The sequence below is a fragment of the Pogoniulus pusillus genome, chromosome 24 (genome assembly GCF_015220805.1).
Source record: "Pogoniulus pusillus isolate bPogPus1 chromosome 24, bPogPus1.pri, whole genome shotgun sequence".
NCBI lineage: Eukaryota > Metazoa > Chordata > Aves > Piciformes > Lybiidae > Pogoniulus > Pogoniulus pusillus.
The window spans coordinates 4,034,399-4,057,657 of NC_087287.1; the positions used below are offsets into that span (position 1 = coordinate 4,034,399).

The window sequence follows — 23,259 nt, forward strand, 5'->3', positions numbered from 1 at the left end:
GTGCTTCTGTGCTCCACAGCCTCCCTGGAGGTGTTCAGGGTCAGGCAGGATGAGCAACCTGTGCTGGTGGGAGGTGTTCAGCCCCTGCTGCCTTGTGCCCAGGGTGCTGCTGTGAGGCAGTGGAGCTGGAGTGGTGGTTGCTCTCCTGAGGCACTGCTGTGGCTTGGGGCTGTTTCCCCTCTGCCTGAGGTGCTGGCCATGGGGGTTGGCTTTATCAGCTTTGGCAGTGGGAAATCCTATTAAAAGCTTCCTCTCTTCAGACACCAAACCCAGTGGTGACATCATGAGGGCACTGCTGCCAAGTTCCTCTGGGCTGAGCTGGCTGGAGGGAGGTGGTGGCTGCAAAGCTCTTCCCCACTGCATCTCTGTGGCCCTTGGCACTGGCTGGCTCTCAGCAGACCCCAGTCATAGAATCATAGAGTCAGTCAGGGTTGGAAGGGGCCACAGGGATCAGCCAGTTCCAACCCCCCTGCCATGGGCAGGGACACCTCACATGAGAGCAGGCTGCCCACAGCCTCATCCAGCCTGGCCTTAAACACCACTGTGCCCAGGTGGGCAGCAGAGCCAATGGCATCCTGGGCTGGCTCAGGAGCAGTGTGGGCAGCAGGACAAGGGAGGTTCTCCTGCCCCTGTGCTCAGCACTGCTCAGGCCACCCCTGGAGTGCTGTGTCCAGTTCTGGGCTCCTCCACTCAAGAGAGATGCTGAGGTGCTGGAAGGTGTTTGGAGAAGGGCAGCAAGGCTGGGGAGGGTCCTGGAGCAGAGCCCTGTGAGGAGAGGCTGAGGGAGCTGGGGGTGTGCAGCCTGCAGCAGAGGAGGCTCAGGGCAGAGCTCATTGCTGCCTGCAGCTGCCTGCAGGGAGGCTGTAGCCAGGTGGGGTTGGGCTCTGCTGCCAGGCAGCCAGCAGCAGAAGAAGGGGACAGAGCCTGAAGCTGTGGCAGGGCAGGTCTAGGCTGGATGTTGTTAGGAAGTTCCTGGCAGAGAGAGTGATTGGCATTGGAATGGGCTGCCCAGGGAGGTGGTGGAGTGGCTGTGGCAGGAGGTGTTGCAGCCAAGCCTGGCTGGGGCACTTAGTGCCATGGTCTGGTTGGTTGGGCAGGGCTGGGTGCTAGGTTGGGCTGGCTGAGCTTGGAGCTCTCTTCCAACCTGCTCTGGCAGAGATGCTCTGGGGGAGCTCTCCTGGTGCAGTTGTTCTGTCGGAGATGCTCTGAGGGAGCTGTTCTGGCAGCGATGCTGTGGCAGAGATGCTCTGGTGGGGGTGCTCTGGCAGCGATGCTGTGGCAGAGATGCTCTGGTGGGGGTGCTCTGGCAGCGATGCTGTGCAGAGATGCTCTGGTGGGGGTGCTCTGGCAGCGATGCTGTGGCAGAGATGCTCTGGTGGGGGTGCTCTGGCAGCGGTGCTGTGGCAGAGATGCTCTGGTGGGGGTGCTCTGGCAGCGGTGCTGTGGCAGAGATGCTCTGGTGGGGGTGCTCTGGCAGCGGTGCTGTGGCAGAGATGCTCTGGTGGGGGTGCTCTGGCAGCGATGCTGTGCAGAGATGCTCTGGTGGGGGTGCTCTGGCAGCGATGCTGTGGCAGAGATGCTCTGGTGGGGGTGCTCTGGCAGCGGTGCTGTGGCAGAGATGCTCTGGGGGGGGTGCTCTGGCAGCGATGCTGTGGCAGAGATGCTCTGGGGGGGGTGCTCTGGCAGCGGTGCTGTGGCAGAGATGCTCTGGTGGGGGTGCTCTGGCAGCGATGCTGTGGCAGAGATGCTCTGGTGGGGGTGCTCTGGCAGCGGTGCTGTGGCAGAGATGCTCTGGTGGGGGTGCTCTGGCAGCGATGCTGTGCAGAGATGCTCTGGTGGGGGTGCTCTGGCAGCGGTGCTGTGGCAGAGATGCTCTGGTGGGGGTGCTCTGGCAGCGGTGCTGTGGCAGAGATGCTCTGGTGGGGGTGCTCTGGCGGTGGTGATGTGGCAGCAGTGCTCTGGCATGGAGGTGTCCTGGTGATGCTCTGGAGGAGGTGTTCTGGTGGGGGTGTTCTCGGCAGGCACTGCTCAGGTGCAGCTGCCCGGAGGGGCTCCCTGTGCGTTCTGCATTCGCAGGGCTCTGGCTGGCGGCCCCGGGGCGGGTCCCTGCCCCCTCCCTGCGCCGCTTGCCGGTGCCATGCCCCCGGTACACATATGCCATCAGGATTTCCAGCTGATGCCAGACATCCTGGGCATTCAAACTGGGCTGAGCCCGGGGAGGCCACAGAGCAACTGAGTCTCTGTTGATTTGCAGCCCTGAGCCTTCAGCCAGGCACCTCCTGAGTCTGGGAGGGTAACAAAGGCAATCCTTACCTTTGGTGATTGGAACGAGGAGGAGACGATTTAGGCACTCACACAGAATCACAGAAGTGATCTTCCGTCTGATTCTGTGCTCCACAGCCTCCCTGGGCAGCCTGTGCCAGGCTCTCACCACCCTCACACTCCACAACTTCTGCCTCAGCTCCACTCTAACCCTGCTCTGCCTCAGCTCCACTCCACCATCCCCTCTTGGCCTGGCTCCAGACAGCCTCAGCAGAAGTCTCTCTGCAGCCTTCCTGCAGGATCCCTTCAGGCTCTGGCAGCAGCTCTCAGGTGCCCCTGGAGCCTTCTCCTCTGCAGGCTGCACACCCCCAGCTGCCTCAGCCTGTGCTCACAGCAGAGCTGCTCCAGCCCTTGCAGCATCTCTGTGGCCTGCTCTGGCCTCACTCCAGCAGCTCTGTGCCCTCCTTCTGCTGGGGACAGCAGAGCTGGAGGCAGGATCGGAGGTGAGGTCTGAGCAGAGCTGGAGGCAGGATTGGAGGTGAGGTCTGAGCAGAGCTGGAGGCAGGATTGGAGGTGAGGTCTGAGCAGAGCTGGAGGCAGGATTGGAGGTGAGGTCTGAGCAGGGCTGGAGGCAGGACTGGAGGTGAGGTCTGAGCAGGGCTGGAGGCAGGACTGAAGGTGAGCTCAGAGCAGAGCTGGAGGCAGGATTGGAGGTGAGCTCTGAGCAGAGCTGGAGGCAGGATTGGAGGTGAGCTCTGAGCAGGGCTGGAGGCAGGATTGGAGGTGAGCTCTGAGCAGGGCTGGAGGCAGGATTGGAGGTGAGCTCTGAGCAGAGCTGGAGGCAGGATTGGAGGTGATCTCTGAGCAGAGCTGGAGGCAGGATTGGAGGTGAGCTCTGAGCAGAGCTGGAGGCAGGACTGGAGGAGAGCTCAGAGCAGAGCCAAGGGGCAGGATGCCCTCTCTGGCCCTGCTGGGCAGCGCCTGGGGCAGGGTTTGGAACCTCCCCGGCGCAGGAGCCTTTGCCAGCCTCGTGGTGGGCTGCAGGTCCTTTCTCCAGCCCTGTGGCTGTGTTCCTTGGCAGGAGCAGGCAGCGCTGGGAGCAGACAGCCGCGGCGGTGCCGTCGGGAAGTGACATCTGCTGCTGTTTGCTCCCCAGAAGGGCTGTGGGGCTCAGGTATTTTTAGCTGCAGCTATTCCCAAGCTGTTGTCCTTTGGTGACCTTCTCTTAGGAATGTGTTTTCCCTAACACTTCCCTGCCAGCTTTTGGGCTTGCAGAAGGTTTTTCAGCCAAAAGTGCATCGCTGGAGGGGGAGGAGAAGAGAGAGGAGCAGCCTCACAGGCAGGAGGAGTGTTGAGTTGTGTCAGCTTGGTGGGTTTTGAGGCTCAGGGGCAGTGGTGTTAGAGTTGGGTGCATCCTGTGAAGGGCCAAGGGCTGCCTTGGTCTTCAGAACCCACTGGAACCTGTGTGACCTGCTCTGGCATGGTGGGGTTTGGACTGGATGATCCCCAGAGATCCCTTCCAACCCCTACCAGTCTGGGATTCTTCAGTGTTTCCCTTCTGCAGCAGCTCTAAGGTTGCCACCAGCTGCTTCTGGGGTCAGGAGGGGGCCAGGCTCTGCTCAGTGCTGTCCTGGGACAGGACAAGAGGCAATGGGCACAAAGTGGAGCCCAGGAGGTTGCAGCTGAGCATGAGGAGAAGCTTGTTTGGTGTGAGGGTGCTGGAGGCTGGAGCAGGCTGCCCAGAGAGGCTGTGGAGTCTCCTGCTCTGGAGGCTTTCCAGCCCCCCTGGATGTGTTGCTGTGTGCCCTGCCCTGGCTGCCCCTGCTCTGGCAGGGGGTTGGCCTGGATGAGCTCTGCAGGTCCCCTCCAACCCTTAACCTTCTGCAGTTCTGTGTGCTTGGGCACAAGGTTCCTCCCCCAGAAACCAACCTGCCTCTGGTGTGATCATCACAGGTGGTTTCCAAACCTGGGATGGGGAAGATGTGGAGCTGGGAAACCTGAATTTCTGGTTCAGGCTGGTTTCAAGTAGCCCAGGAGTGCTGGGGCTGTGCATCCTGACAGGATGGGACATGCCAGGAAGCCTGCTGGCAGTGCTCTGCCAGCTCCTCTGGTGCCCTGGGGCTCAAGCTGGCAGCCCTTGGTGATATCAGCAGCCCTGGATGGGGCCTTCAGCTGCTCAGGAGCTACTCCAGCTGCTGAGGGTCCATGTGCAAGGCAAAACTGTGTCCCTGGCTGGAGAGGACTGTGGGCAACCTGCTCTAGTGGAGGATGTCCCTGCTGAGTGCAGGGGGTTGGGCTGGGTGAGCTTTGAAGCTCCCTTCCAGCCCAACCCATTCTTTGCCTCTGTCATAGATGTTTGATTTCAACACTCTTACAAACCCCCAATTCCCAAGACCCTTCCAAGTTGCTTTTATAACACCTCCTAGGCTGGCAAGCTGCTGGTACCAAGGGCATGGGTCTGTCCTCCATCCCCATTGCTGGTTCCTTGTCTGTCTGAGCTCTTCTGTTGATCTGTTGGAGGGTAGCAGAGCCCTGCAGAGGGACCTGGCCAGGCTGGATGGGTGGGCAGAGGCCAATGGGAGGAGACTGAGCAAGGCCAAGTGCAGGGTTCTGCACTTTGGCCACAGCAACCCCAAGCAGCACTGCAGGCTGGGGTCAGAGTGGCTGAGAGCAGGCAGGCAGAGAGGGAGCTGGGGGTGCTGGCAGAGAGGAGCTGCAGAGGAGGCAGCAGTGCCCAGGTGGGCAGCAGAGCCAGTGGCATCCTGGGCTGGCTCAGGAGCAGTGTGGGCAGCAGGACAAGGGAGGTTCTTGTGCCCACCCCTGTGCTCAGCACTGCTCAGGCCACCCCTGGAGTGCTGTGTCCAGCTCTGGGCTGATGAATTGCAGAGATGTTGAGGTGCTGGAAGGTGCTGAGAGAAGGGCAGCAAGGCTGGGGAGGGGCCTGGAGCACAGCCCTGTGAGGAGAGGCTGAGGGAGCTGGGGGGTGCAGCCTGCAGCAGAGGAGGCTCAGGGCAGAGCTCATTGCTGCCTGCAGCTGCCTGCAGGGAGGCTGTAGCCAGGTGGGGTTGGGCTCTGCTGCCAGGCAGCCAGCAGCAGAAGAAGGGGACACAGCCTGAAGCTGTGCCAGGGCAGGTCTAGGCTGGATGTTGTTAGGAAGTTGCTGGCAGAGAGAGTGGTTGGCATTGGAATGGGCTGCTCCCAACCCACTCTGCACCCAGCCTGGATTTGTGCCTGTGGATTTGTGTCCTCCCTCTGCAGCTTCTTCCTTCCCTGCCAGGCTGGGACTCTGCCTTGCTGCCTGCTCCCATGGGACCTGCCCTCCCTCTGTGTGCAGGGACCTGGGATGCTGGCCAAGGGTGGGCCAGGCCTGGAGACTCACCAGCTTCTGATTTCCTTTGCAGTGAACCCAGAAGAGGAGAGAGTTGCCTATGGCTTGCCTCCTGCCTCCCCCTTCCCCCCAGCGAGCTGTGTGGTGCCAGGGGAGTGGAGAGCAGAGTGCCCACACTGAGCTGGCACTTCGGGAGTGAGGCCAAGGAGTGCCTGCCCCAGGGGCTCTGCTGGCTGCCACCTCGCAGTGGAGACTACCAGCTCCTGCCAGGCAGATGCCTGCAGGGGAGAGGACAGCTCCAGCTGAACTGATGCATCTCAGCACCTGATACCAGGCTCAGGTAAGGTCATGTTGCTCACATGTGGTGCTGCTTAGAACCATGCAGTGAGTTGTTCAGCTTGGGAGAGCCCTTCCAGGTCACCCAGTCCAGTCCTTACCCCAGCACTGCCAGGGCACCACTGAACTGTGTCCCTCAGCATCACAGCCACACAGCTCCTCCAGGGATGGGAACTGCAGCACTGCCCTGGGCAGCCTGGGCCAGGCCTTGGCAACCCTTTGGGGGAAGAAATTGTTCCTCATGGCCAACCTAACCCTCCATGTGGGCAGCTTGAGGCCACTGACTCTTATCACTTGTCACTTGGGAGAAGAAACTGACCCTCACTTGGCTGCAGGCTCCTCTCAGGTTGCTGCAGAGAGCAATGAGCTCTGCCCTCAGCCTCCTCTTCCCCACACTGCACACCCCCAGCTCCCTCAGCTGCTCCTCACAAGGTTTGTCCTCTGGAAGATCTCTGCTTACACCTGGGTTGTATTTCCACACTCCCTTCTCCAACTCACAGTTCACAGCTTGCACTGGGATGGAAGGGACCCCCCAAGGGCATCCTGCCCAAGCCCCTGCAGGCAGCAGGGACCCCTCCAGCCAGAGCAGGCTGCACAGGCACACAGCAAGGCTCAGCTCCAATGGCTCCAGGGATGGGGCCTCAAGCACAGCTCTGGGCAGCCTGTGCCAGCCTCTGCCCACCCTCACTCTGCACAGCTTCCTCCTCAGCTCCAACCTAACTCTGCCCTGCTCCACTTCCAAACCATTGGCCTCAGCCTGTCCCCACAGCCCCTTCTGAACAGTCCCTCCCCAGCCTGCCTGCAGCTCCCCTGCAGGTACTGAAGTGCAGCTCTGAGCTCTGCCTGCAGCCTTCTCTTCTGCAGCCTCAACAGCCCCAACTCTGCCAGCCTGGCCCCACAGCAGAGCTTCTGCAGCCTCTGATCATCTTTGTGGCCTCACCTGGACCTGCTCTGCTGTCAAAGGTGTCTCAGAGCATTGGAACTTGTGCTCTTCATTTTTCAGCTTCATCTTAGCTGTGGTGGCTGAGGATGAGCAGAGCTGCTCTAAAACACATCTACAGCAGAGGTGTTGGGGGCAGATGTGAGGAATCACAGCGTAGAATAGAGGCATGGAATTGTTTGGGTTGGAAAAGGCTTCTACAGTCATGGAGTGCATAGCTCTGGGACTTTATGTCTCTCTCTAGATCCTTGGGAAACTCCTCTGGAGCCTCTCCATCACCTCCAGGTCTCTCTTGTGTTGGGGTCCCACAGCTGCCCCCAGCCCTGCAGGTGAGGTGTCCCCAGAGCAGAGCAGAGGGGCAGGATCCTCTCTCCAGCTCTGCCCACACTGCTTTGGATGCAGCCCAGGCTGCCCTTGGCCTTTCTGGGCTGCCAGTGCCCACTGCTGGCTCCTGCCCAGCTCCTCCCCCACCAGCTTAGGGTCTTCTGCCCAAGGATGGGCAGAGGAGGAGAGCAGAGGTGGAGAGCAGAGGTCTGCTCCTTGCAGCTGAGCTGCTGCAGCATCAGCAGACACAGAGCCCAACTCCCCCAGCCTGTCTTTGCACACCTCTAGGCCCCTTCAGATACTGGAAGGTGACCCCCCCAGAGTGATCTCTGGGCAGTCATTGTCACAACTCCCCCCCAGGACAGTCAGAACAGGACTCTTCTCCTCCTCCAACTGGCTTGGGTGCTCCTGATGCTCCGAGAGAAACCAAAGCTTCCTCCTCTGCCCTCAGGTTTGTGCTGTAGTCACGGGAAGTAAAGATGCAAACAGGATCTCCTGTGTCTTGCTTTCAGTCCTGGCAGCCTGCAGTCACTTTCTGAGTGCCTGTGTCACATCCTGCTGGGAGCTGGGTTGCAAGTGGGGGCCGGATTTGGGCTGAGGTTGGGCTCCTGCCATCCGGTGACGTCTCGGTTCAGAGCCGCTTCCTGGCCAAGCTGTTTGCAGCTTGGGTTTGGTCACAAGCAGAGAGCTGTGGATGAGGTTCAGCAGGAGTCCTTGCTGCAAGCAGAGGAGTGCCAGGAGGAGGGGGGAATGGCTTGGAGCTGGGGAGGTTGAAGGTGGAGATGAGGAAGGAATTGTTGTTAGTGAGGGTGGGGAGAGGCTGGCACAGGTTGCCCAGGGAGGTTGTGGAGCACAGAAGCAGGGCAGTAGCCCCAATGTGTGGTCTGGTTAAGTGGTTGGAGGAGATGGCAGAATGGTTTGGGTTGGAAGGGACCTTAGAGATCAGCCAGTTCCAACCCCCCTGCCATAGGCAGGGACACCTCCCACTAGAACAGGTTGCTCAAGGCCTCGTCCAGCTTCCAGGGAAGGGCCATCCACAGCCTCCCTGGGCAACCTGTGGTGATGATGATGATGGTGAGCTGGGCTGCAGCAAGAGAAGTGTGGGCACAGGGCAAGGGAAGGGATTCTGCCCCTTGGCTCTGCTTTCCTCAGCCTCCACCTGCAGTCCTGGCTGCAGTTCTGGAGCCTCCAGCACAAGCAGGACATGGAAGTGTTGGAGCCAGTGCAGAGGAGGCCACCAAGATGCTGAGAGGGCTGCAGCAGCTCTGCTGTGAGGACAGGCTGAGAGAGTTGGGGCTCTGCAGCCTGGAGAAGAGAAGGCTTGGAGGAGACCTTGGAGTGGCCTTGCAGGATGTGAAGGGGGCTGCAGGAGGACTGGGGTGGGACTATTGTGAAGGTCTGGTGATGAGAGGAGGAGGAGGAGGAATGGGTTTGAAGTGGCAGAGGGGAGATTGAAGGTGGATGTTAGGAAGAGGGTGGTGAGACCCTGGCACAGGTTGCCCAGGGAGGTGTTCAGGACCAGGCTGGATGAGGCCTTTAGCAACCTGCTCTAGTGGGAGGTGTCCCTGCCTATGGCTGAGCTTTGAGATCCCTTCCAATCCAACCCATTCTATGATCCCATCTGATTCTATGCTGTGTCCTTTCTGAGATGACCCTTGGGCTCCTAATGCCCACTGCCCAAAGGTGCCAGGGCAGGGGGTGCTGGCTGCTGGGGTACCACCCCTCAGAGGGTCTGCATCCTGCCTTCCGCGTGGGCGCTGAGCTGGCGCAGCAGCAGCAGCAGCAGCAGCAGCTCTGCCTGTGGCTCTGACACGTGGCTGTCACTTCCTCCTGCACTCAGCACCTCTTGGGGCACACAGCCTTGCCCATGCCCACTGCCCCAGCTCCTCCTGCCCCTCCCAGCAGCCTTTGAGGCTCTCCTTGAGCGCGGCGATGCCGTCGAAGCGGACCCGAAGCGGGGCTGGTTTGGGCTGTACTTGGTAGGTACAGCTGTGGTGGTGCAAACCCCATGGCTTTTGCTTCTGGAAGGCTTTAGGTCGTGGTAGGGGACAGAGCTCCTGCTGCCAGCTGCTCTCTCAGCTCGTGGCTGCTGGCTGTGCCCCACTTTGGTTGTGCCAAGCAGCCGGGACGGGAAGCTGGTGGGCAGGCAGCAGCCTGCAGCATCTGCAGGGGCCCCTTGGAGGCACTGAACATGCCCTGGTGGGCTTCAGTCACCTTTGCTTCAAGTTGCAGCAGTGTGCATGGCCAGGGGGACTGCAGGCTGTGCAAGCTGCTGTGCCAACCTCTAGTAGCTGTACGAGGGGGAGAAGAGCTTGGCTGGCACGGAGAGCAGGCTGCAGGTGCCCCTGGTGCCAGGGTCTCAGCCCAGCAGGGCTCCAGGCTGGGATCAGAGTGGCTGGAGGGTGCCCAGCAGAACAGGAGCTGGGGGTGCTGGGTGACAGCAGCTGGAGATGAGCCAGGCTGTGCCCAGGTGGGCAAGAAGGGCACCAACAGCATGGCCTGGATCAGCAATGGGGTGGCCAGCAGCAGGGCAGGGATGGTGCCTCTGTGCTGGGCACTGCTGAGGGCACAGCTTGAGTGCTGGGGTCAGTTTTGAGCTCCTCACTGCCAGAAGGACACTGAGAGGCTGGAGCAGGTCCAGAGAAGGGCAGCAAAGGTGGGGAAGGGTCTGGAGAAGAGGGCTGGGGAGCAGCAGCTGAGGGAGCTGGGGGTGTGCAGTGTGGAGCAGAGGAGGCTGAGGGCAGAGCTCATTGCTCTCTGCAGCTCCCTGAGAGGAGGCTGCAGTCAGCTGGGGTTGGGCTCTGCTGCCTGGTCTCAGGTGATGGAAGGAGAGGACCTGGCCTGAAATTGTGCCAGGGGAGAGTTAGGTTGGAGAGGAGGAGAAATGTCTTTGGTGGCAGAGTGGTGAGGGCTTGGCACAGGCTGCCCAGGGAGGTGGTGCAGTGCCCATGGCTGGAGGTGTTGCAGCAAGCTGTGGCCATGGCACTTGTGGCCATGGTTTGATGGCCATGGTGGGGCTGGGTTGGTGTTGGACTGGATGCTCTGTGAGGCTTCCTCCAGCCCTGAGAGGTCTCTGAAGTGTTTCCTTTCAGGCTGTTCCTCTAAAGCTAAGCCTGCAGGTTCTACCAGAGGCAGCTGAAGATGCAAACCTCTCTGTCAAAGTGGGCTTTGAAAATAGAAGCTGAAACAGGAACAGTGACCTGTTGAGTCTCAGCCCTGCTGGATGTGGTTGCAGCAGCCAAGCACCTTCTTTACTCTGTCCTCCCACTGTGGTTTCAGTCTGAGGCAGCTCAGCCTGCTGGGTCAAGGTTGACCTCCTGACTTTCCTCCTCAGCTATTGCTGACCTGAATGGGTGTTCAGAGCTCCAACACATCTCCACCTAACTCCTTTCCTCCTCTTTCAATGACTTTGTGGCAGCAAACAAGTTCTAGCTGTGTCCCTGGGCTGGCTGCAGCTGAACAGAAGGTGGTGATGGTGCTGGGAGAGGTGGCTGGGGCAGATGGTGGAGGTTGTGCTGGCTGGGGGTGCAGTGGGAGCAGGGAAGTAGCCCAAGTGTGTGGTCTGGGTAAGTGGTTGGAGTAGATGACGGAAAGGTTTGGGTTGGAAGGGACCTTAGAGATCATCCAGTCCAGTGCCAGAGCAGGGGCAGCCAGAGCAGGGCATACAGGAGCACATCCAGGGGGAGGCTTGAAAAAGAAGACCATAAAAAGCTACTGGTGGTGAGTAGGTCCAGAGAGGTTCTCCTGCCCCTCTGCTCTGCCCTGCTGAGGCCACATCTGCAGCACTGTGCCCAGTTCTGGGTGCCCAGTTCTGGGCCCCCAGTTCAAGAGGGACACAGAACTGCTTGAGAGAGTCCAGCACAGAGCCACAGAGATGCTGAAGGGAATGGAACAGCTCTGTCAGGAGCAGAGCCTGAGGGAGCTGGGGCTGGGAGCTTGGAGAGCAGGAGCTGAGAGGTGACCTCAGCAGTGGTTATCAAGATGTGCAGGTGAGTGCCAGGAGGCTGCAGCCAGGCTCTGCTGGGGGATGCCCAATGCCAGCACAAGGGGCAGTGGTGGAAGCTGAGGCATAGGAAGCTGCATGGAAACCTGAGGAGGAATTTTTTCCCTGTGAGGGTGCCAGAAGCCTGGCACAGGCTGCCCAGGGGGGTTGTGGAGTCTTCTCCTCTGGAGAGATTCAAGCCCTGCCTGGCTGTGTTCCTGTGTGATCTGCTCTGGGTGCTCCTGCTCTGCAGGGGGTTGGGCTGGAGGAGCTTTGGAGGTCCCTTCCAGCCTCTGCCATGCTGTGATTGTGTGAAAGCCTCCAGAGCAGGAGACTCCACAGCCTCTCTGGGCAGCCTGCTCCAGCCTCCAGCACCCTCACACCAAACAAGCTTCTCCTCATGCTCAGCTGCAACCTCCTGGGCTTCACTTTGTGTCCACTGCCTCTTGTCCTGTCCCAGGACAGCACTGAGCAGAGCCTGGCCCCCTCCTGACCCCCACCCCTCAGGTATTCACAGGCACTGCTCAGATCCCTCTCAGCCTTCTCCTCTGCAGGCTCTCATCCCCAGGGCTCTCAGCCTCTCCTCCTCACACAGCTGTCCCAGGCCCTTCAGCATCCTCACAGCCTCCCCTGGGCTCTCTTCAGCAATTCCCTGTCCCTCTTGACCTGGGGAGCCCAGAACTGGACAGAGTTTTCCAGCTGTGGTCCTCAGCAGGCAGAGCAGAGGAGCAGCAAATCCTCCCTCCTCTTGATGCCTCCATAGCTGGGTGTAAGTTTGCCTTGAGCAGTGGGGCAGGAGGAGCTGGTGCTGAGCTGCAGATGTGGCACTTGCAAGTGACCTGTATGGAAAAGATGGCAGTGTCCAAGTGCTCTGCAGGTGCTGGCACAGAGGGAGCAGGGAGAGCAGAGGCACAGCTGATGGGTCCATCAGAAGTAATGTGTCATGGCTGAGGGTGGCAGGGGACATCTGGGTGTACCCCCAGGGCCGTGGGAAACTCTCACTTCCTCTTCTGGGCAGTGAGCAGGGTTGTGACACTCGGCTAGGGTGGGTGGTGCTGAAGGTTCCCCATGCTCCTGGCCAGCCTGCTCCTGCTGGCTGCCACCCTGCACAGGGCAGAGGAAGCTGAGCAGATCCTGATAGCAAAATCACCCTTTTGGGAGCAGCTTCAAAGGGTTCCTGTGGTCTGGAAATGATGGCAACTTTGCACTGAGTCAGGGGAGCTTAGAATGGGTTGGTTTGGAAGGGACCCTCCAAGGGCATCCTGCCCAACCCCCTGCAGGCAGCAGGGACACCTCCAGCCAGAGCAGGCTGCACAGGGACACATCCAGACAGGTCTGGGAACTCTCCAGGGAAGGAGACTCCACAGCCTCTCTGGACAGCCTGCTCCAGGCTGGATTATTCCCCACATGAGCACGGGGAAATGATTTTCAAGCTGTGGTGCTTCTCAGCAGGATTCTTCCCAGCCCAGCTGTGCCCTGCTGCAGGGAGCAGGCAGCTGCAAGCTCTTGGTGTGCAGCCCAGCTCCATAGAGTCATGGAACCAAGCAGGCTGGAAGAGAGCTCCAAGCTCAGCCAGCCCAACCTAGCACCCAGCCCTGCCCAACCAACCAGACCATGGCACTAAGTGCCCCAGCCAGGCTTGGCTGCAACACCTCCAGCCACAGCCACTCCACCACCTCCCTGGGCAGCCCATTCCAATGCCAATCACTCTCTCTGCCAGGAACTTCCTAACAACATCCAGCCTAGACCTGCCCTGGCACAGCTTCAGCCTCTGTCCCCTTCTTCTGCTGCTGGCTGCCTGGCAGCAGAGCCCAACCCCACCTGGCTACAGCCTCCCTGCAGGCAGCTGCAGGCAGCAATGAGCTCTGCCCTGAGCCTCCTCTGCTGCAGGCTGCACCCCCCCAGCTCCCTCAACCTCTCCTCACAGGGCTCTGCTCCAGGCCCCTCCCCAGCCTTGCTGCCCTTCTCTCAACACCTTCCAGCACCTCAACATCTCTCTTCAATTCGGCAGCCCAGAACTGGACACAGCACTCCAGGGGTGGCCTGAGCAGTGCTGAGCACAGGGGCACAAGAACCTCCCTTGCCCTGCTGCCCACACTGCTCCTGAACCAGCCCAGGATGCCATTGGCTCTGCTGCCCACCTGGGCACTGCTGCCTCCTCTGCAGCTCCTCTCTCCCAGCACCCCCAGCTCCCCCTCTGCCTGCCTGCTCTCAGCCACTCTGGCCCCAGCTGGCTTCTCTACCTTAGCCTGGTTTTGGGTGTGGGATGAGGTTGGAAGCTGCAGTGACCAGCACAGGGTCTGTGTTGGCACTCTCCTCAACCCCTTTTCCCCCCAACCCCGTGCTGGGCACAGATACCCTCACCTCTGCCCCTCTGCTGTTCTTTTTCTGCTGCAGAGCTTCTGACATGAAGAAGGACATCGAGGCTATAATAGCCCAGGAGAAAGCAGAGATCGTTGCCAAGTATGAGAAGGTACCAACCTCCTGCCCCACCCCCCGCTGGGCCTGCAGCTACCTAATCCATCAGGAATGCTCTGAGTGAGAGCTTTCAGCTCCCTGCAACCAGTGCCCACTAACCCTTGTGCCACCAGGCTCTGCCTGTCTGCTCCTGCCTCCAGGGCCCACTCATGGTCCCCAAGCTTCTCCTGGATCCTTCTGGGTCCTGCAGGGCTTCCCATGCAGCCTTCCCACTGGGATGGCTTTAAACTCCCCCACCCCAGTGCTGCTTTCTCCAGGGCAGGGGCACAGCAGGGCTGCAGGCTGGGCTGAGCTGGGGCATTGCTGCTGCCTGCTTTGGGCTTGGCTCTCTGCAACAAATGTTGGGCTCCTGGCTCTGTGCCTTCAGTGTGCAGGAAGGGAGGGATGCAGGCACTGGGGTGGGATGCAGACACTGGGGATGGGATGTGTGTGCTGGGGGTGGGATGCAGGCACGGGTGGGATGCAGGCACTGGAGGTGGGATTTGGGTTGGGGTGGGATGCGGGTACTGGGGCTGAGATGTGGGCACTGGATGGAGGTGGGATGCAGGCACTGGGGTGGGATGTGGGTACTGGAGGTGGGATGTGGGCTCTGGGTAGGATGAAGGCACTGGGGTGGGATGTAGATACTGGGATGGGATACTTGCACTGGAGGTGAGATATGGGCACTGGGAGAGGATGCAGGCATTGGGGCTGGGATGCGGGCACTGGGGCTGGGATGGGGGCACTGGGGCACGCCTGCTGCTGGGGCCAGCTGATCTGTGCCCTTTCTGCTTTCAGGGCCGGCAGGAGGGAGCTCAGATTGACCCGTGGGAAGATGCTGATTTCACTCTGTACAAAGTCACAGACCGCTTTGGATTCCTGCAGTAAGTCCTCCTGCCCTCTCCTGCCCTCTCCTGCCCTCTCCTGCCCTCTCCTGCCCTCTCCTGCCCTCTCCTGCCCTCTCCTGCCCTCTCCTGCCCTCTCCTGCCCTCTCCTGCCCTCTCCTGCCCTCTCCTGCCCTCTCCTGCCCTCTCCTGCCCTCTCCTGCCCTCTCCTGCCCTCTCCTGCCCTCTCCTGCCCTCTCCTGCCCTCTCCTGCCCTCTCCTGCCCTCTCCTGCCCTCTCCTGCCCTCTCCTGCCCTCTCCTGCCCTCTCCTGCCCTCTCCTGCCCTCTCTGCTTGCCATGCCCATGCAGAGCAGCCATCTGCACCAAGCCTGGCAGGTCCAGCAGCTCTCCCTTCAGCTGCTGTCTGACTTGGCTTAGTCAGTCCCAGGTGCCCACTCCTGCTGGGGAAAAAACAATTCCTAATGTCCAGTCTAAGCCTCCCCAGTGGCAGCTTGAGGCCATTCCCTCTTGTTCTGTTTCCTCTCCTCCTATCACTTGTTCCTTGAGAGCACAGCTCAACCCCCCACCTGCCTCCAGCCTTCTTGAGGGAGCTGCAGAGAGCAATGAGGTCTCTCTTCAGCCTCTTCTTCTCCAGACTAAATCCCACCCCCCAGCTCCCTCAGGAGGCCCTGAGGAGATGCTTTGTGCCCAGGACTCCCAGCAGTGTCCGGTGATTGGTGACCCCTGGCAGCTGCCTCAGGGTGCTGGGGCTTTGGCTGATACCTCTCCAGCCTCTTCCTCACCAGGGAGAGCTGCAGGGAAGGCCTGGAGCTCCTGAATGGATCTCCTCAGGTGCCTGGGGCAGTGCTGAGCTGTAGCATCCCCTCCCTAACCGCTGACCCTTTGCTCTTCCAGCGAGCAGGAGCTGCCAACCCGCACTGCCTTGGAGGAGAAGGTGAGAGCTGCCAGCTGCCATCATGGGCACCAGGTCCTTGTCACACCTGCTGGGGAGGGGGTGGCTTTGGAGGGAATGAATGTGCCAGTGGGAGCCAAGCAGCCAGTGCCTGCTGGCTGCTGCTGCCCACACAAAGAGGGCCACTCTGCATGGTGCCCAAGCTGCTGGAGCTTCTTGCTCTGCTAAGTCAGAGCTCCAGGCTGGTAGAGGCTGGAAAGGACCTTTCCAGCTCATCCAGCTCAGCCTCCTGCACTCAACAGAGACATCTCCAGCCAGAGGAGGTTGCTCACAGCCCCAGCCAACCTCAACCTGGGCATCTCCTACCTCTGCAGGCAACCTGAACCAGGCTCTCCCCACCCTCAGGGTCAAACATTTCTCCCTTCTCTCCACTCTGAGTCTCCCTCTTGCAGTTCAAACCATCCCCCCTTGGCCTGGCACAACAGGCCCTGATCAAAACTCTGCCCCCAGCTTTCTGCTTGGCCCTTGAAACACTGCCAAGGCCACCAGAAGGTCTCCCCAGAGTTGGTAGCACGTCCTCTGTGAGGGTCCAGCCTGAAGAGCATCCTGCTGCTGCTCCCCTGCTGGGCTGGGAGGCAAAGTGAAGGTGCAGCAAGTTTTGTTGGCAGGAGAACTGCTCTGGGAGTTCTTCCTCTGTGTTCAGCCTCTCTCTCTTGTGGTTTTTACACCACTCCAGGGTGAGGTTGGCAGGTCCTGCAGCTGCCTGTGGAGTGGCTTCATCCCTGATGTGAGATCTTTACCTAGAGTCACAGCATCCCTTTAGGTGGAAGAGACCTTTAAGGTCACAGAGAACCAATCCTTACCCCAGCACTGCCACCAGGGACCTCAGCACCACATCCACACAGCTTTGAAACCCCTCCAGGGATGGAGGCTGCACCACTGCCCTGGGTGCAGCCTGGGCTCAGGACTTGGCAACTCTTTTGGGGATGAAATGGTTCCTCTTGGCCAACCTAAACCTTCCCTGGGGCAACTTGAGGCTGTTTCCTCTTGTCCTGTCACTTGTTCCTTGGGAGAAGAGACCAACCTTCATCTTGCTGCAACAAAGAAGTTGGAAGCTAAAGGGAATGGGTTAGGTTGGAAGGGATCTCAAAGGTCAGCCAGTGCCTACCACCCTGCCATGGGCAGGGACACCTCCCACTAGAACAGGTTGCTCAAGGCCTCATCTAGCCTGGCCTGAACACCTCCAGGGAGGTTGTGGAGCACAGAATCACCCAATCAAAGATCACATTGGGTGATTCTGTGCTCCACAACCTCCCTGGGCAGCCTGTGCCAGGGTCTCACCACCCTCTTCCTAACATCCACTTTCAATCTCCCCTCTGCCACTTCAAACCCATTCCTCCTCCTCCTCTCATCACCAGACCTTCTCAATAGTCCCTCCCCAGCCCTCCTGCAGCCCCCTTCACATCCTGCAAGGCCACTCCAAGGTCTCCTCCAAGCCTTCTCTTCTGCAGGCTGCACAGCCCCAACTCTCTCAGCCTGTGCTCAGAGCAGAGCTGCTGCAGCCCTCTCAGCATCTTGGTGGCCTCCTCTGGATTGGAGAGTTGTGCTTTCAGGCTACATCTCCTGAGCCTTCTTCTCTTACATCTCTTTTGTCTTCTTCCCCCCTTGCACCAGCAAAAGCAGCAGGAAATTGAACGTGTGGACAAGTGGCTGAAGATGCTGAAGAAATGGAGCAAGTACAGGAACAGTGACAAGGTAAGGGGGAGAAGGAAGAGCAGAGGTCCAGAGGGTTGCAGCCTCCCAGTGACTTCAGGCTCTCAGAAGGATGAAAGAATCACAGAACCAGGCAGGTTGGCAGAGAGCTCCAAGCTCAGCCAGCCCAACCTAGCACCCAGCCCTGCCCAACCAACCAGACCATGGCACTAAGTGCCCCAGCCAGGCTTGGCTTCAACACCTCCAGCCACAGCCACTCCACCACCTCCCTGGGCAGCCCATTCCAATGCCAATCACTCTCTCTGCCAGGAACTTCCTCCTCTTGACTTGAGTAGCCCAGAACTGGACACAGCACTCCAGGGGTGGCTTGAGCAGTGCTGAGCACAGGGGCACAAGAACCTCCCTTGTCCTGCTGCCCACACTGCTCCTGAGCCAGCCCAGGATGCCATTGGCTCTGCTGCCCACCTGGGTACACTGCTGCCTCCTCTTCAGCTCCTCTCTCCCAGCACCCCCAGCTCCCTCTCTGCCTGCCTGCTCTCAGCCACTCTGGAGTGATCACATTGGGTGATTCTGTGCTCCACAACCTCCCTGGAGGCCTTCCAGACCAGGTTGGATGAGGCCTTGAGCAACCTGTTCTAGTGGGAGTTGTCCCTGCCCATGGCAGAGGAGTTGGCACTGGCTGAGCTTTGAGATCTCTTCCAATCCAACCCATCCTGTGCCTCTGCAGAGGCATGAGGGAGAAATTCTCAGCAGTGAGGGTGGTGAGACACTGGCACAGGTTGCCCAGGGAGGTTGTGGCTGTCCCCTGCCTGGAGGCATTCAAGGCCAGGCTGGATGAGACCTTGAGCAATGCTGGCACAGGTTGCCCAGGGAGGTTTTGGCTACCTCTTGCCTGGAGGTGTTGAAGGTAAGGTGGGAATTGGTCTCTTGCCCTGGCTCTTGTTGCCTGGGAGAAGAGGAAACTGCCTCAGGTTGTGCCAAGGGAGGTTCAGGTTGGAGATTAGGAACAATTCCTTGGCAGGAAGGGTCCTGAGGCACTGGCAAAGGCTGCCCAGGTTGGCAGTGGAGTGCCCATGGCTGGGGGGGTTTCAAAGCCAGGTGGTGGCAGCAGTGGCATTGTGAGCTGTGAGTGAATGGGCTGAACTCAAAGCTCTCTTCCAACCTCAGCACTTGTGTGGGTCTGTGGTTTGGGCACCCCTGGGCAGTGGGAGGCTGCCAGGCTTTGGGGGTGAGGAGTGTGTGGAGCAGTCCTGATGCCAGCCCTGCCTTTCAGCTGTACCCCAAGAGTCCTTAGGTGTGTTCAGCAGGCAGCAGCTGATGTCAGAGGCCCTGCTGGGTGGCCAGGGACTGGAGTGGCCAAGGGAGGGAGGTTCTTTGGGTCAAGAAATGCCAGAGCTCTCCTCCTGGAATGAATGGCAGCATTTAGAGCAGCCCAGCCTGCCAGCAGCTCTGGGCACAGATGTGCCATTGTCCCTGTGCTGGACTGGGGAGGGGGGACTGGAAGTGGCTCTGCTGCCTCCCAGCAAGCAGTGCTGGGCCCCCACAGGGCAGGAGCAGTCTGGTGACCCTAAGGAAGAGAAAGAAGCTTTGGTTTCAGTGGTGCCCAGCTTGACCCCGTGCCAGTGCTGGCAGGAAGGGCTGTGCTGCAGAGCAGCAGGGCAGGGCAGGACCCTGAGAGAGGCCTCCAGAGGCAGGAGAGTGCTGAAAATCATTGAATAAAGCCAGGTTGGGTCCTTCATCTGGGTGTGCTGTGCCACAGCCTCGTGTCAGGGGCATGGGCAGCTGCTGGCACATCCCTGCCAAGGCTGAGTGCTGCTCCAAGCTGGTACTGAAGGAGCAGAGGTGGCATTTGAATGATCAGAAGTGGTGTTTGAAGGACCAGAGCTGGCACTGAAGGACAACAGGTGGCATTTGAAGGACCAAAGCTGGCATTGAGGGACCAGAGGTGGTGTTTGAAGGACCAGAGGTGGCATTGAAGGACCAGTGGAGGCATTTCAAGGACCCGAGCTGGCGTTCAAAGGACCAAAGCTGGCACTGAAGGGTCAGAAGTGGCATTGAAGGACCAGAGGTTGCCTTTGAGGGACCAGAGGTGGCACTGAAGGACCAAAGCTGGCATTGAGGGACCAGAGAAGACATTTGAAGAACCAGAGATGGCATTTGAAGGAGCAGAGCTGGCACTGAAGGATCACAAGTGGCATTTGAAAGACCAGAGGTGACATTTGAAGGACCAGAGGTGGCATTGAAGGACCAGAGGTGGCATTTGATGGACCAGAGGTGACATTTGAAGGACCAGAGGTGACATTTGAAGGACCAGAGGTGGCATTTGATGGACCAGAAGTGGCATTTGAAGGACTTGGGTGTTCAGCCCCACACCCTGGTGTCATGAGCATGGGCAGCTGCTGAGAGGTTCCCGCTGCCAAGGCTGGATGCTGCTCAGAGCTGGCATTTGAAGGACCAGAGGTGACATTTGAAGGACGTGGATGTGCCTAAAGGCTGGGCTGGCTGTGCCCAAAATCATGCCTGGCAGAGCCTGAGGGAGAGTGCAGCAATCTGCCCTTGTACCCAAGAGGCCAATGGGCTCCTGAGGGACATGAAGAAGAGTGTGGGCAGCAGGGCAAGGCAGCTTCTCCTGCCCCTCTGCTCTGCCCTGCTGAGGCCACAGCTGGAGCACTGGGTCCAGTTCTGGGCTCCTCGGGTCAGGAGGGACAGGGAACTGCTGGAGAGAGCCCAGGGGAGGCCTCAGTGAGAGACAGGGAAACATCAGAGAGCGTTGAAGGGAGGCTGTGAGGATGCTGAGGGGCCTGGAGCAGCTCTGGGAGGAGCAAAGGCTGAGAGCCCTGGGGCTGAGAGCCTGCAGAAGAGCAGCCCCAGAGGGCAGCTGAGCAATGCTCAGCAACAGCTAAAGGAGCTGTGGGGGGCAAGGTTCTGGGGCCAGCCTCTGCTCAGTGGTGCCCAGGGACAGCTCAAGGGGCACTGGGCACAAAGTGGCACCCAGGAGTTTCCCTGTGAGCAGCAGGAGAAAGTAGTTTGGTGTGAGGCTGCTGGAGGCCTGGAGCAGGCTGCCCAGAGAGGTTGTGGAGTCTGCTTGTGTGGAGAGCTTCCAACCCCCCTGGGCACTGTGCTGCTGGGCAAGCTGCTGTGGGTGCCCTGCTTTGGCAGGGGGCTGGGCTGGGTGGTGTCCAGAGGTCCCTTCCAGCCCTCACCATTCCATGAGCCTATGACCATGGCCTCTGTGCTGGGAAAGAAAGATGGGAGGGAGGGAAGATGGAGAGGGAAGGTGATCCTGTGGCATGTCCTGGAGCAGGTTTTAAGCACAGTGGGTTCAGTCTTTACCTTTCTGCACACCACTCGTGCCCAGCAGCTCCTCCATCTGTGCCTGGCACGGTGGCCATTGTGCCTGCTGTGCCTTGGGCTGCCTGGCAGCCTGTTTGGGACCTTCTCTAGCCATCTCTAAGGACCAAACCGTTTGTAAGAGGCAGGAGGTGGTGCCTTTGAGGCTTGTTTTGTCTTCTCCCATGGAGCAGGAGTTGCCATCTCCTGCTGCCTTCCCTGTGGCTCTGCTGCTCTGAGTGAGAGCTTCCCTAATTGCCTCCAAGTTTCCTGCCTGCTTTCCTTCTGCTTAGCTCACAGCTCTGGGGTTTGATCCACCTGCAGGCAGTGGGAGGAGGCAGGTCCTGGGCTGGGTGTTTCAACTCGGTGCCATCTCGGCATGCTCCGTAGCTGCCCTCACCTGGAGGAGCTCATGAGAGGCAGGTGGGATTCCCTCCCTGCTGCACAGCAGTGCAGCTCTGGCAGTGCCAAGCAGTGATTTTGACTTAGGTTGGGCCTCAGGAGGAAGTTGTGCAGGAGTGAGGGTAGGGAGAGCCTGGCACAGGCTGCCCAGGGCTGTGATTCAATCATAGAAGCAACCAGGTTGGACCTCCAAGATCATCCAGTCCAACCTAGCAGCCAGCCCTATTGAGGCCCCATCCTTGGAGCCAGCCAAGCTCAGCCTTGCTGTGTCCCTGTGCAGCCTGCTCTAGCTGGAGGTGTCCCTGCAGGGTTCTGCACTTTGGCCACAACAACCCCAAGCAGCACTACAGGCTGGGGCCAGAGTGGCTGAGAGCAGCCAGGCAGAGATGGACTGGTTTAGAGGAGCTGCAGAGGAGGCAGCAGTATGCCCAGGTGGGCAGCAGAGCCAATGGCATCCTGGGCTGGCTCAGGAGCAGTGTGGGCAGCAGGACAAGGGAGGTTCTTGTGCCCCTGTGCTCAGCACTGCTCAGGCCACCCTTGGAGTGCTGTGTCCAGTTCTGGGCTGCTGAAGAGCACAGCCCTATGAGGAGAGGCTGAGGGAGCTGGGGGGGTGCAGCCTGCAGCAGAGGAGGCTCAGGGCAGAGCTCATTGCTGCCTGCAGCTGCCTGCAGGGAGGCTGTAGCCAGGTGAGGTTGGGCTCTGCTGCCAGGCAGCCAGCAGCAGAAGAAGGGGACACAGCCTGAAGCTGTGCCAGGGCAGGTCTAGGCTGAATGTTGTTAGGAAGTTGTTGTCAGAGAGAGTGATTGGCATTGGAATGGGCTGCCCAGGGAGGTGGTGGAGTGGCCGTGGCTGGAGGTGTTGCAGCCAAGCCTGGCTGGGGCACTTAGTGCCATGGTCTGGTTGGTTGGGCAGGGCTGGGTGCTAGGTTGGGCTGGCTGAGCTTGGAGCTCTCTGCCAGCCTGCTTGGTTCTGTGATTCTCTGCCTGGGCTCCATCAGGCTGGAGGAGGTGTGCCGGGCTGTGTGCTGAGCTGGCAGGCGGCAGCAGCACCCCGGTGGCAGCAGCAGCAGCAGCTGGCACTGTGCCCTTGCCCGCAGATGTGCCGCCGCGTCTACAAAGGGCTCCCGCTGCAGGTGCGAGGCCAGGTCTGGGCACTGCTGCTGGACGTGGAGAGGATGAAGAAGGAGAACGAAGGCAAATACGAGGTAGGGACTCCTCGTGGCAGGGGAGGCAGCAGCAGCAGGGGGGTGGGCAGGCTGCTGGGGTGGGCTGGGCCGGTGGTGATGCAGGCATCTCCCCCTGCACAGGCGGGAGGGCAGTGGCAGGGCCCTGACGGTGAGGAACACTCAGCCTTGGCATCCTCCCCTGTGACGTGGGCTGGGAGGGGAGCTGGCCCTGGCCAGGGGCTGCTGAGAAGGAAAAGGGCTCAACATTAGTGAGGACTTAAAAGGGGAAGAGCATCAGCTCCTTCTCCATGTCTGCCCTGGGCTTGGAGCCTTCTCCAGGTGTGGAGTGGGCTGGGGGCTTGGAGCCTTCTCCAGGTGTGGAGTGGGCTGGGGGCTTGGAGCCTTCTTCCTGTGTGGAGTGGGCTGGGGGCTTGGAGCCTTCTCCAGGTGTGGAGTGGGCTGGGGGCTTGGAGCCTTCTCCCTGTGTGGAGTGGGCTGGGGGCTTGGAGCCTTCTCCAGGTGTGGATCTGGGGCTTTGAGCCTTCTCCAGGTGTGGAGTGGGCTGGGGGCTTGGAGCCTTCTCCAGGTGTGGAGTGGGCTGGGGGCTTGGAGCCTTCTCCAGGTGTGGATCTGGGGCTTTGAGCCTGATCCAGGTGTGGATCTGGGGCTTTGAGCCTTCTCCAGGTGTGGATCTGGGGCTTTGAGCCTTCTCCAGGTGTGGAGTGGGCTGGGGGCTTGGAGCCTTCTCCCTGTGTGGAGTGGGCTGGGGGCTTTGAGCCTTCTCCAGGTGTGGATCTGGGGCTTTGAGCCTGCTCTATGTGTGGATCTGGGGCTTGGAGCCTGCTCCAGGTGTGGAGTGGGCTGGGGGCTTTGAGTGAGGTGAGGGTCAGGCTGTCACAGTCATGGAATCACAGAATGCACAGGTTTGGAAGGGACCTTTAAAGATTATCTTGTCCAAATCCTCCCTCCCCCCCCCCACCTTGCCAGGACATCTGCAACTAAATCAGTTTGCTCAAGGCCACATCAAGTTTGACTCTGGATGACTCCAGGCATGGGGCAGCACCACCTCCTTGGGCAGCCTGTGCCAGTCTCTCCCCACCCTCACTGCCAACAAGCTCTTCCTCCTCTCCACTCTCCCTCTCCCCTCTCCCAGCTCACAGCCATTGTCCCTCATCCTGGCACTCCCAGCCCATCTCCAAAGTCCCTCCCCAGCTCTCCTGGAGCCCCTTCAGGTACTGAGCTCTGCCTGCAGCCTTCTCTTCTCCAGGCTGCACAGCCCCAA

The 23,259-nt window shown here is 59.9% G+C and overlaps 1 protein-coding gene across 3 annotated transcripts in view; it reads left to right on the forward strand.

Annotated features, from left to right (window-relative positions):
- Positions 1-23,259, forward strand: part of LOC135185912 (USP6 N-terminal-like protein) — a 55,146-nt gene that overhangs the window by 17,940 nt on the left and 13,947 nt on the right. Inside the window, exons 3-8 of one of the 3 annotated variants that reach the window (XM_064163111.1) lie at positions 5,664-5,930; positions 13,570-13,645; positions 14,428-14,513; positions 15,370-15,409; positions 17,042-17,122; positions 21,909-22,016. In XM_064163111.1, the coding sequence (XP_064019181.1) occupies positions 13,580-13,645; positions 14,428-14,513; positions 15,370-15,409; positions 17,042-17,122; positions 21,909-22,016 (381 nt within the window). In that variant the 5' untranslated portion in view covers positions 5,664-5,930; positions 13,570-13,579. The remainder of the gene's footprint in view (positions 1-5,663; positions 5,931-13,569; positions 13,646-14,427; positions 14,514-15,369; positions 15,410-17,041; positions 17,123-21,908; positions 22,017-23,259) is intronic. The other 2 variants (XM_064163112.1, XM_064163113.1) reach the window with 2 other exon arrangements.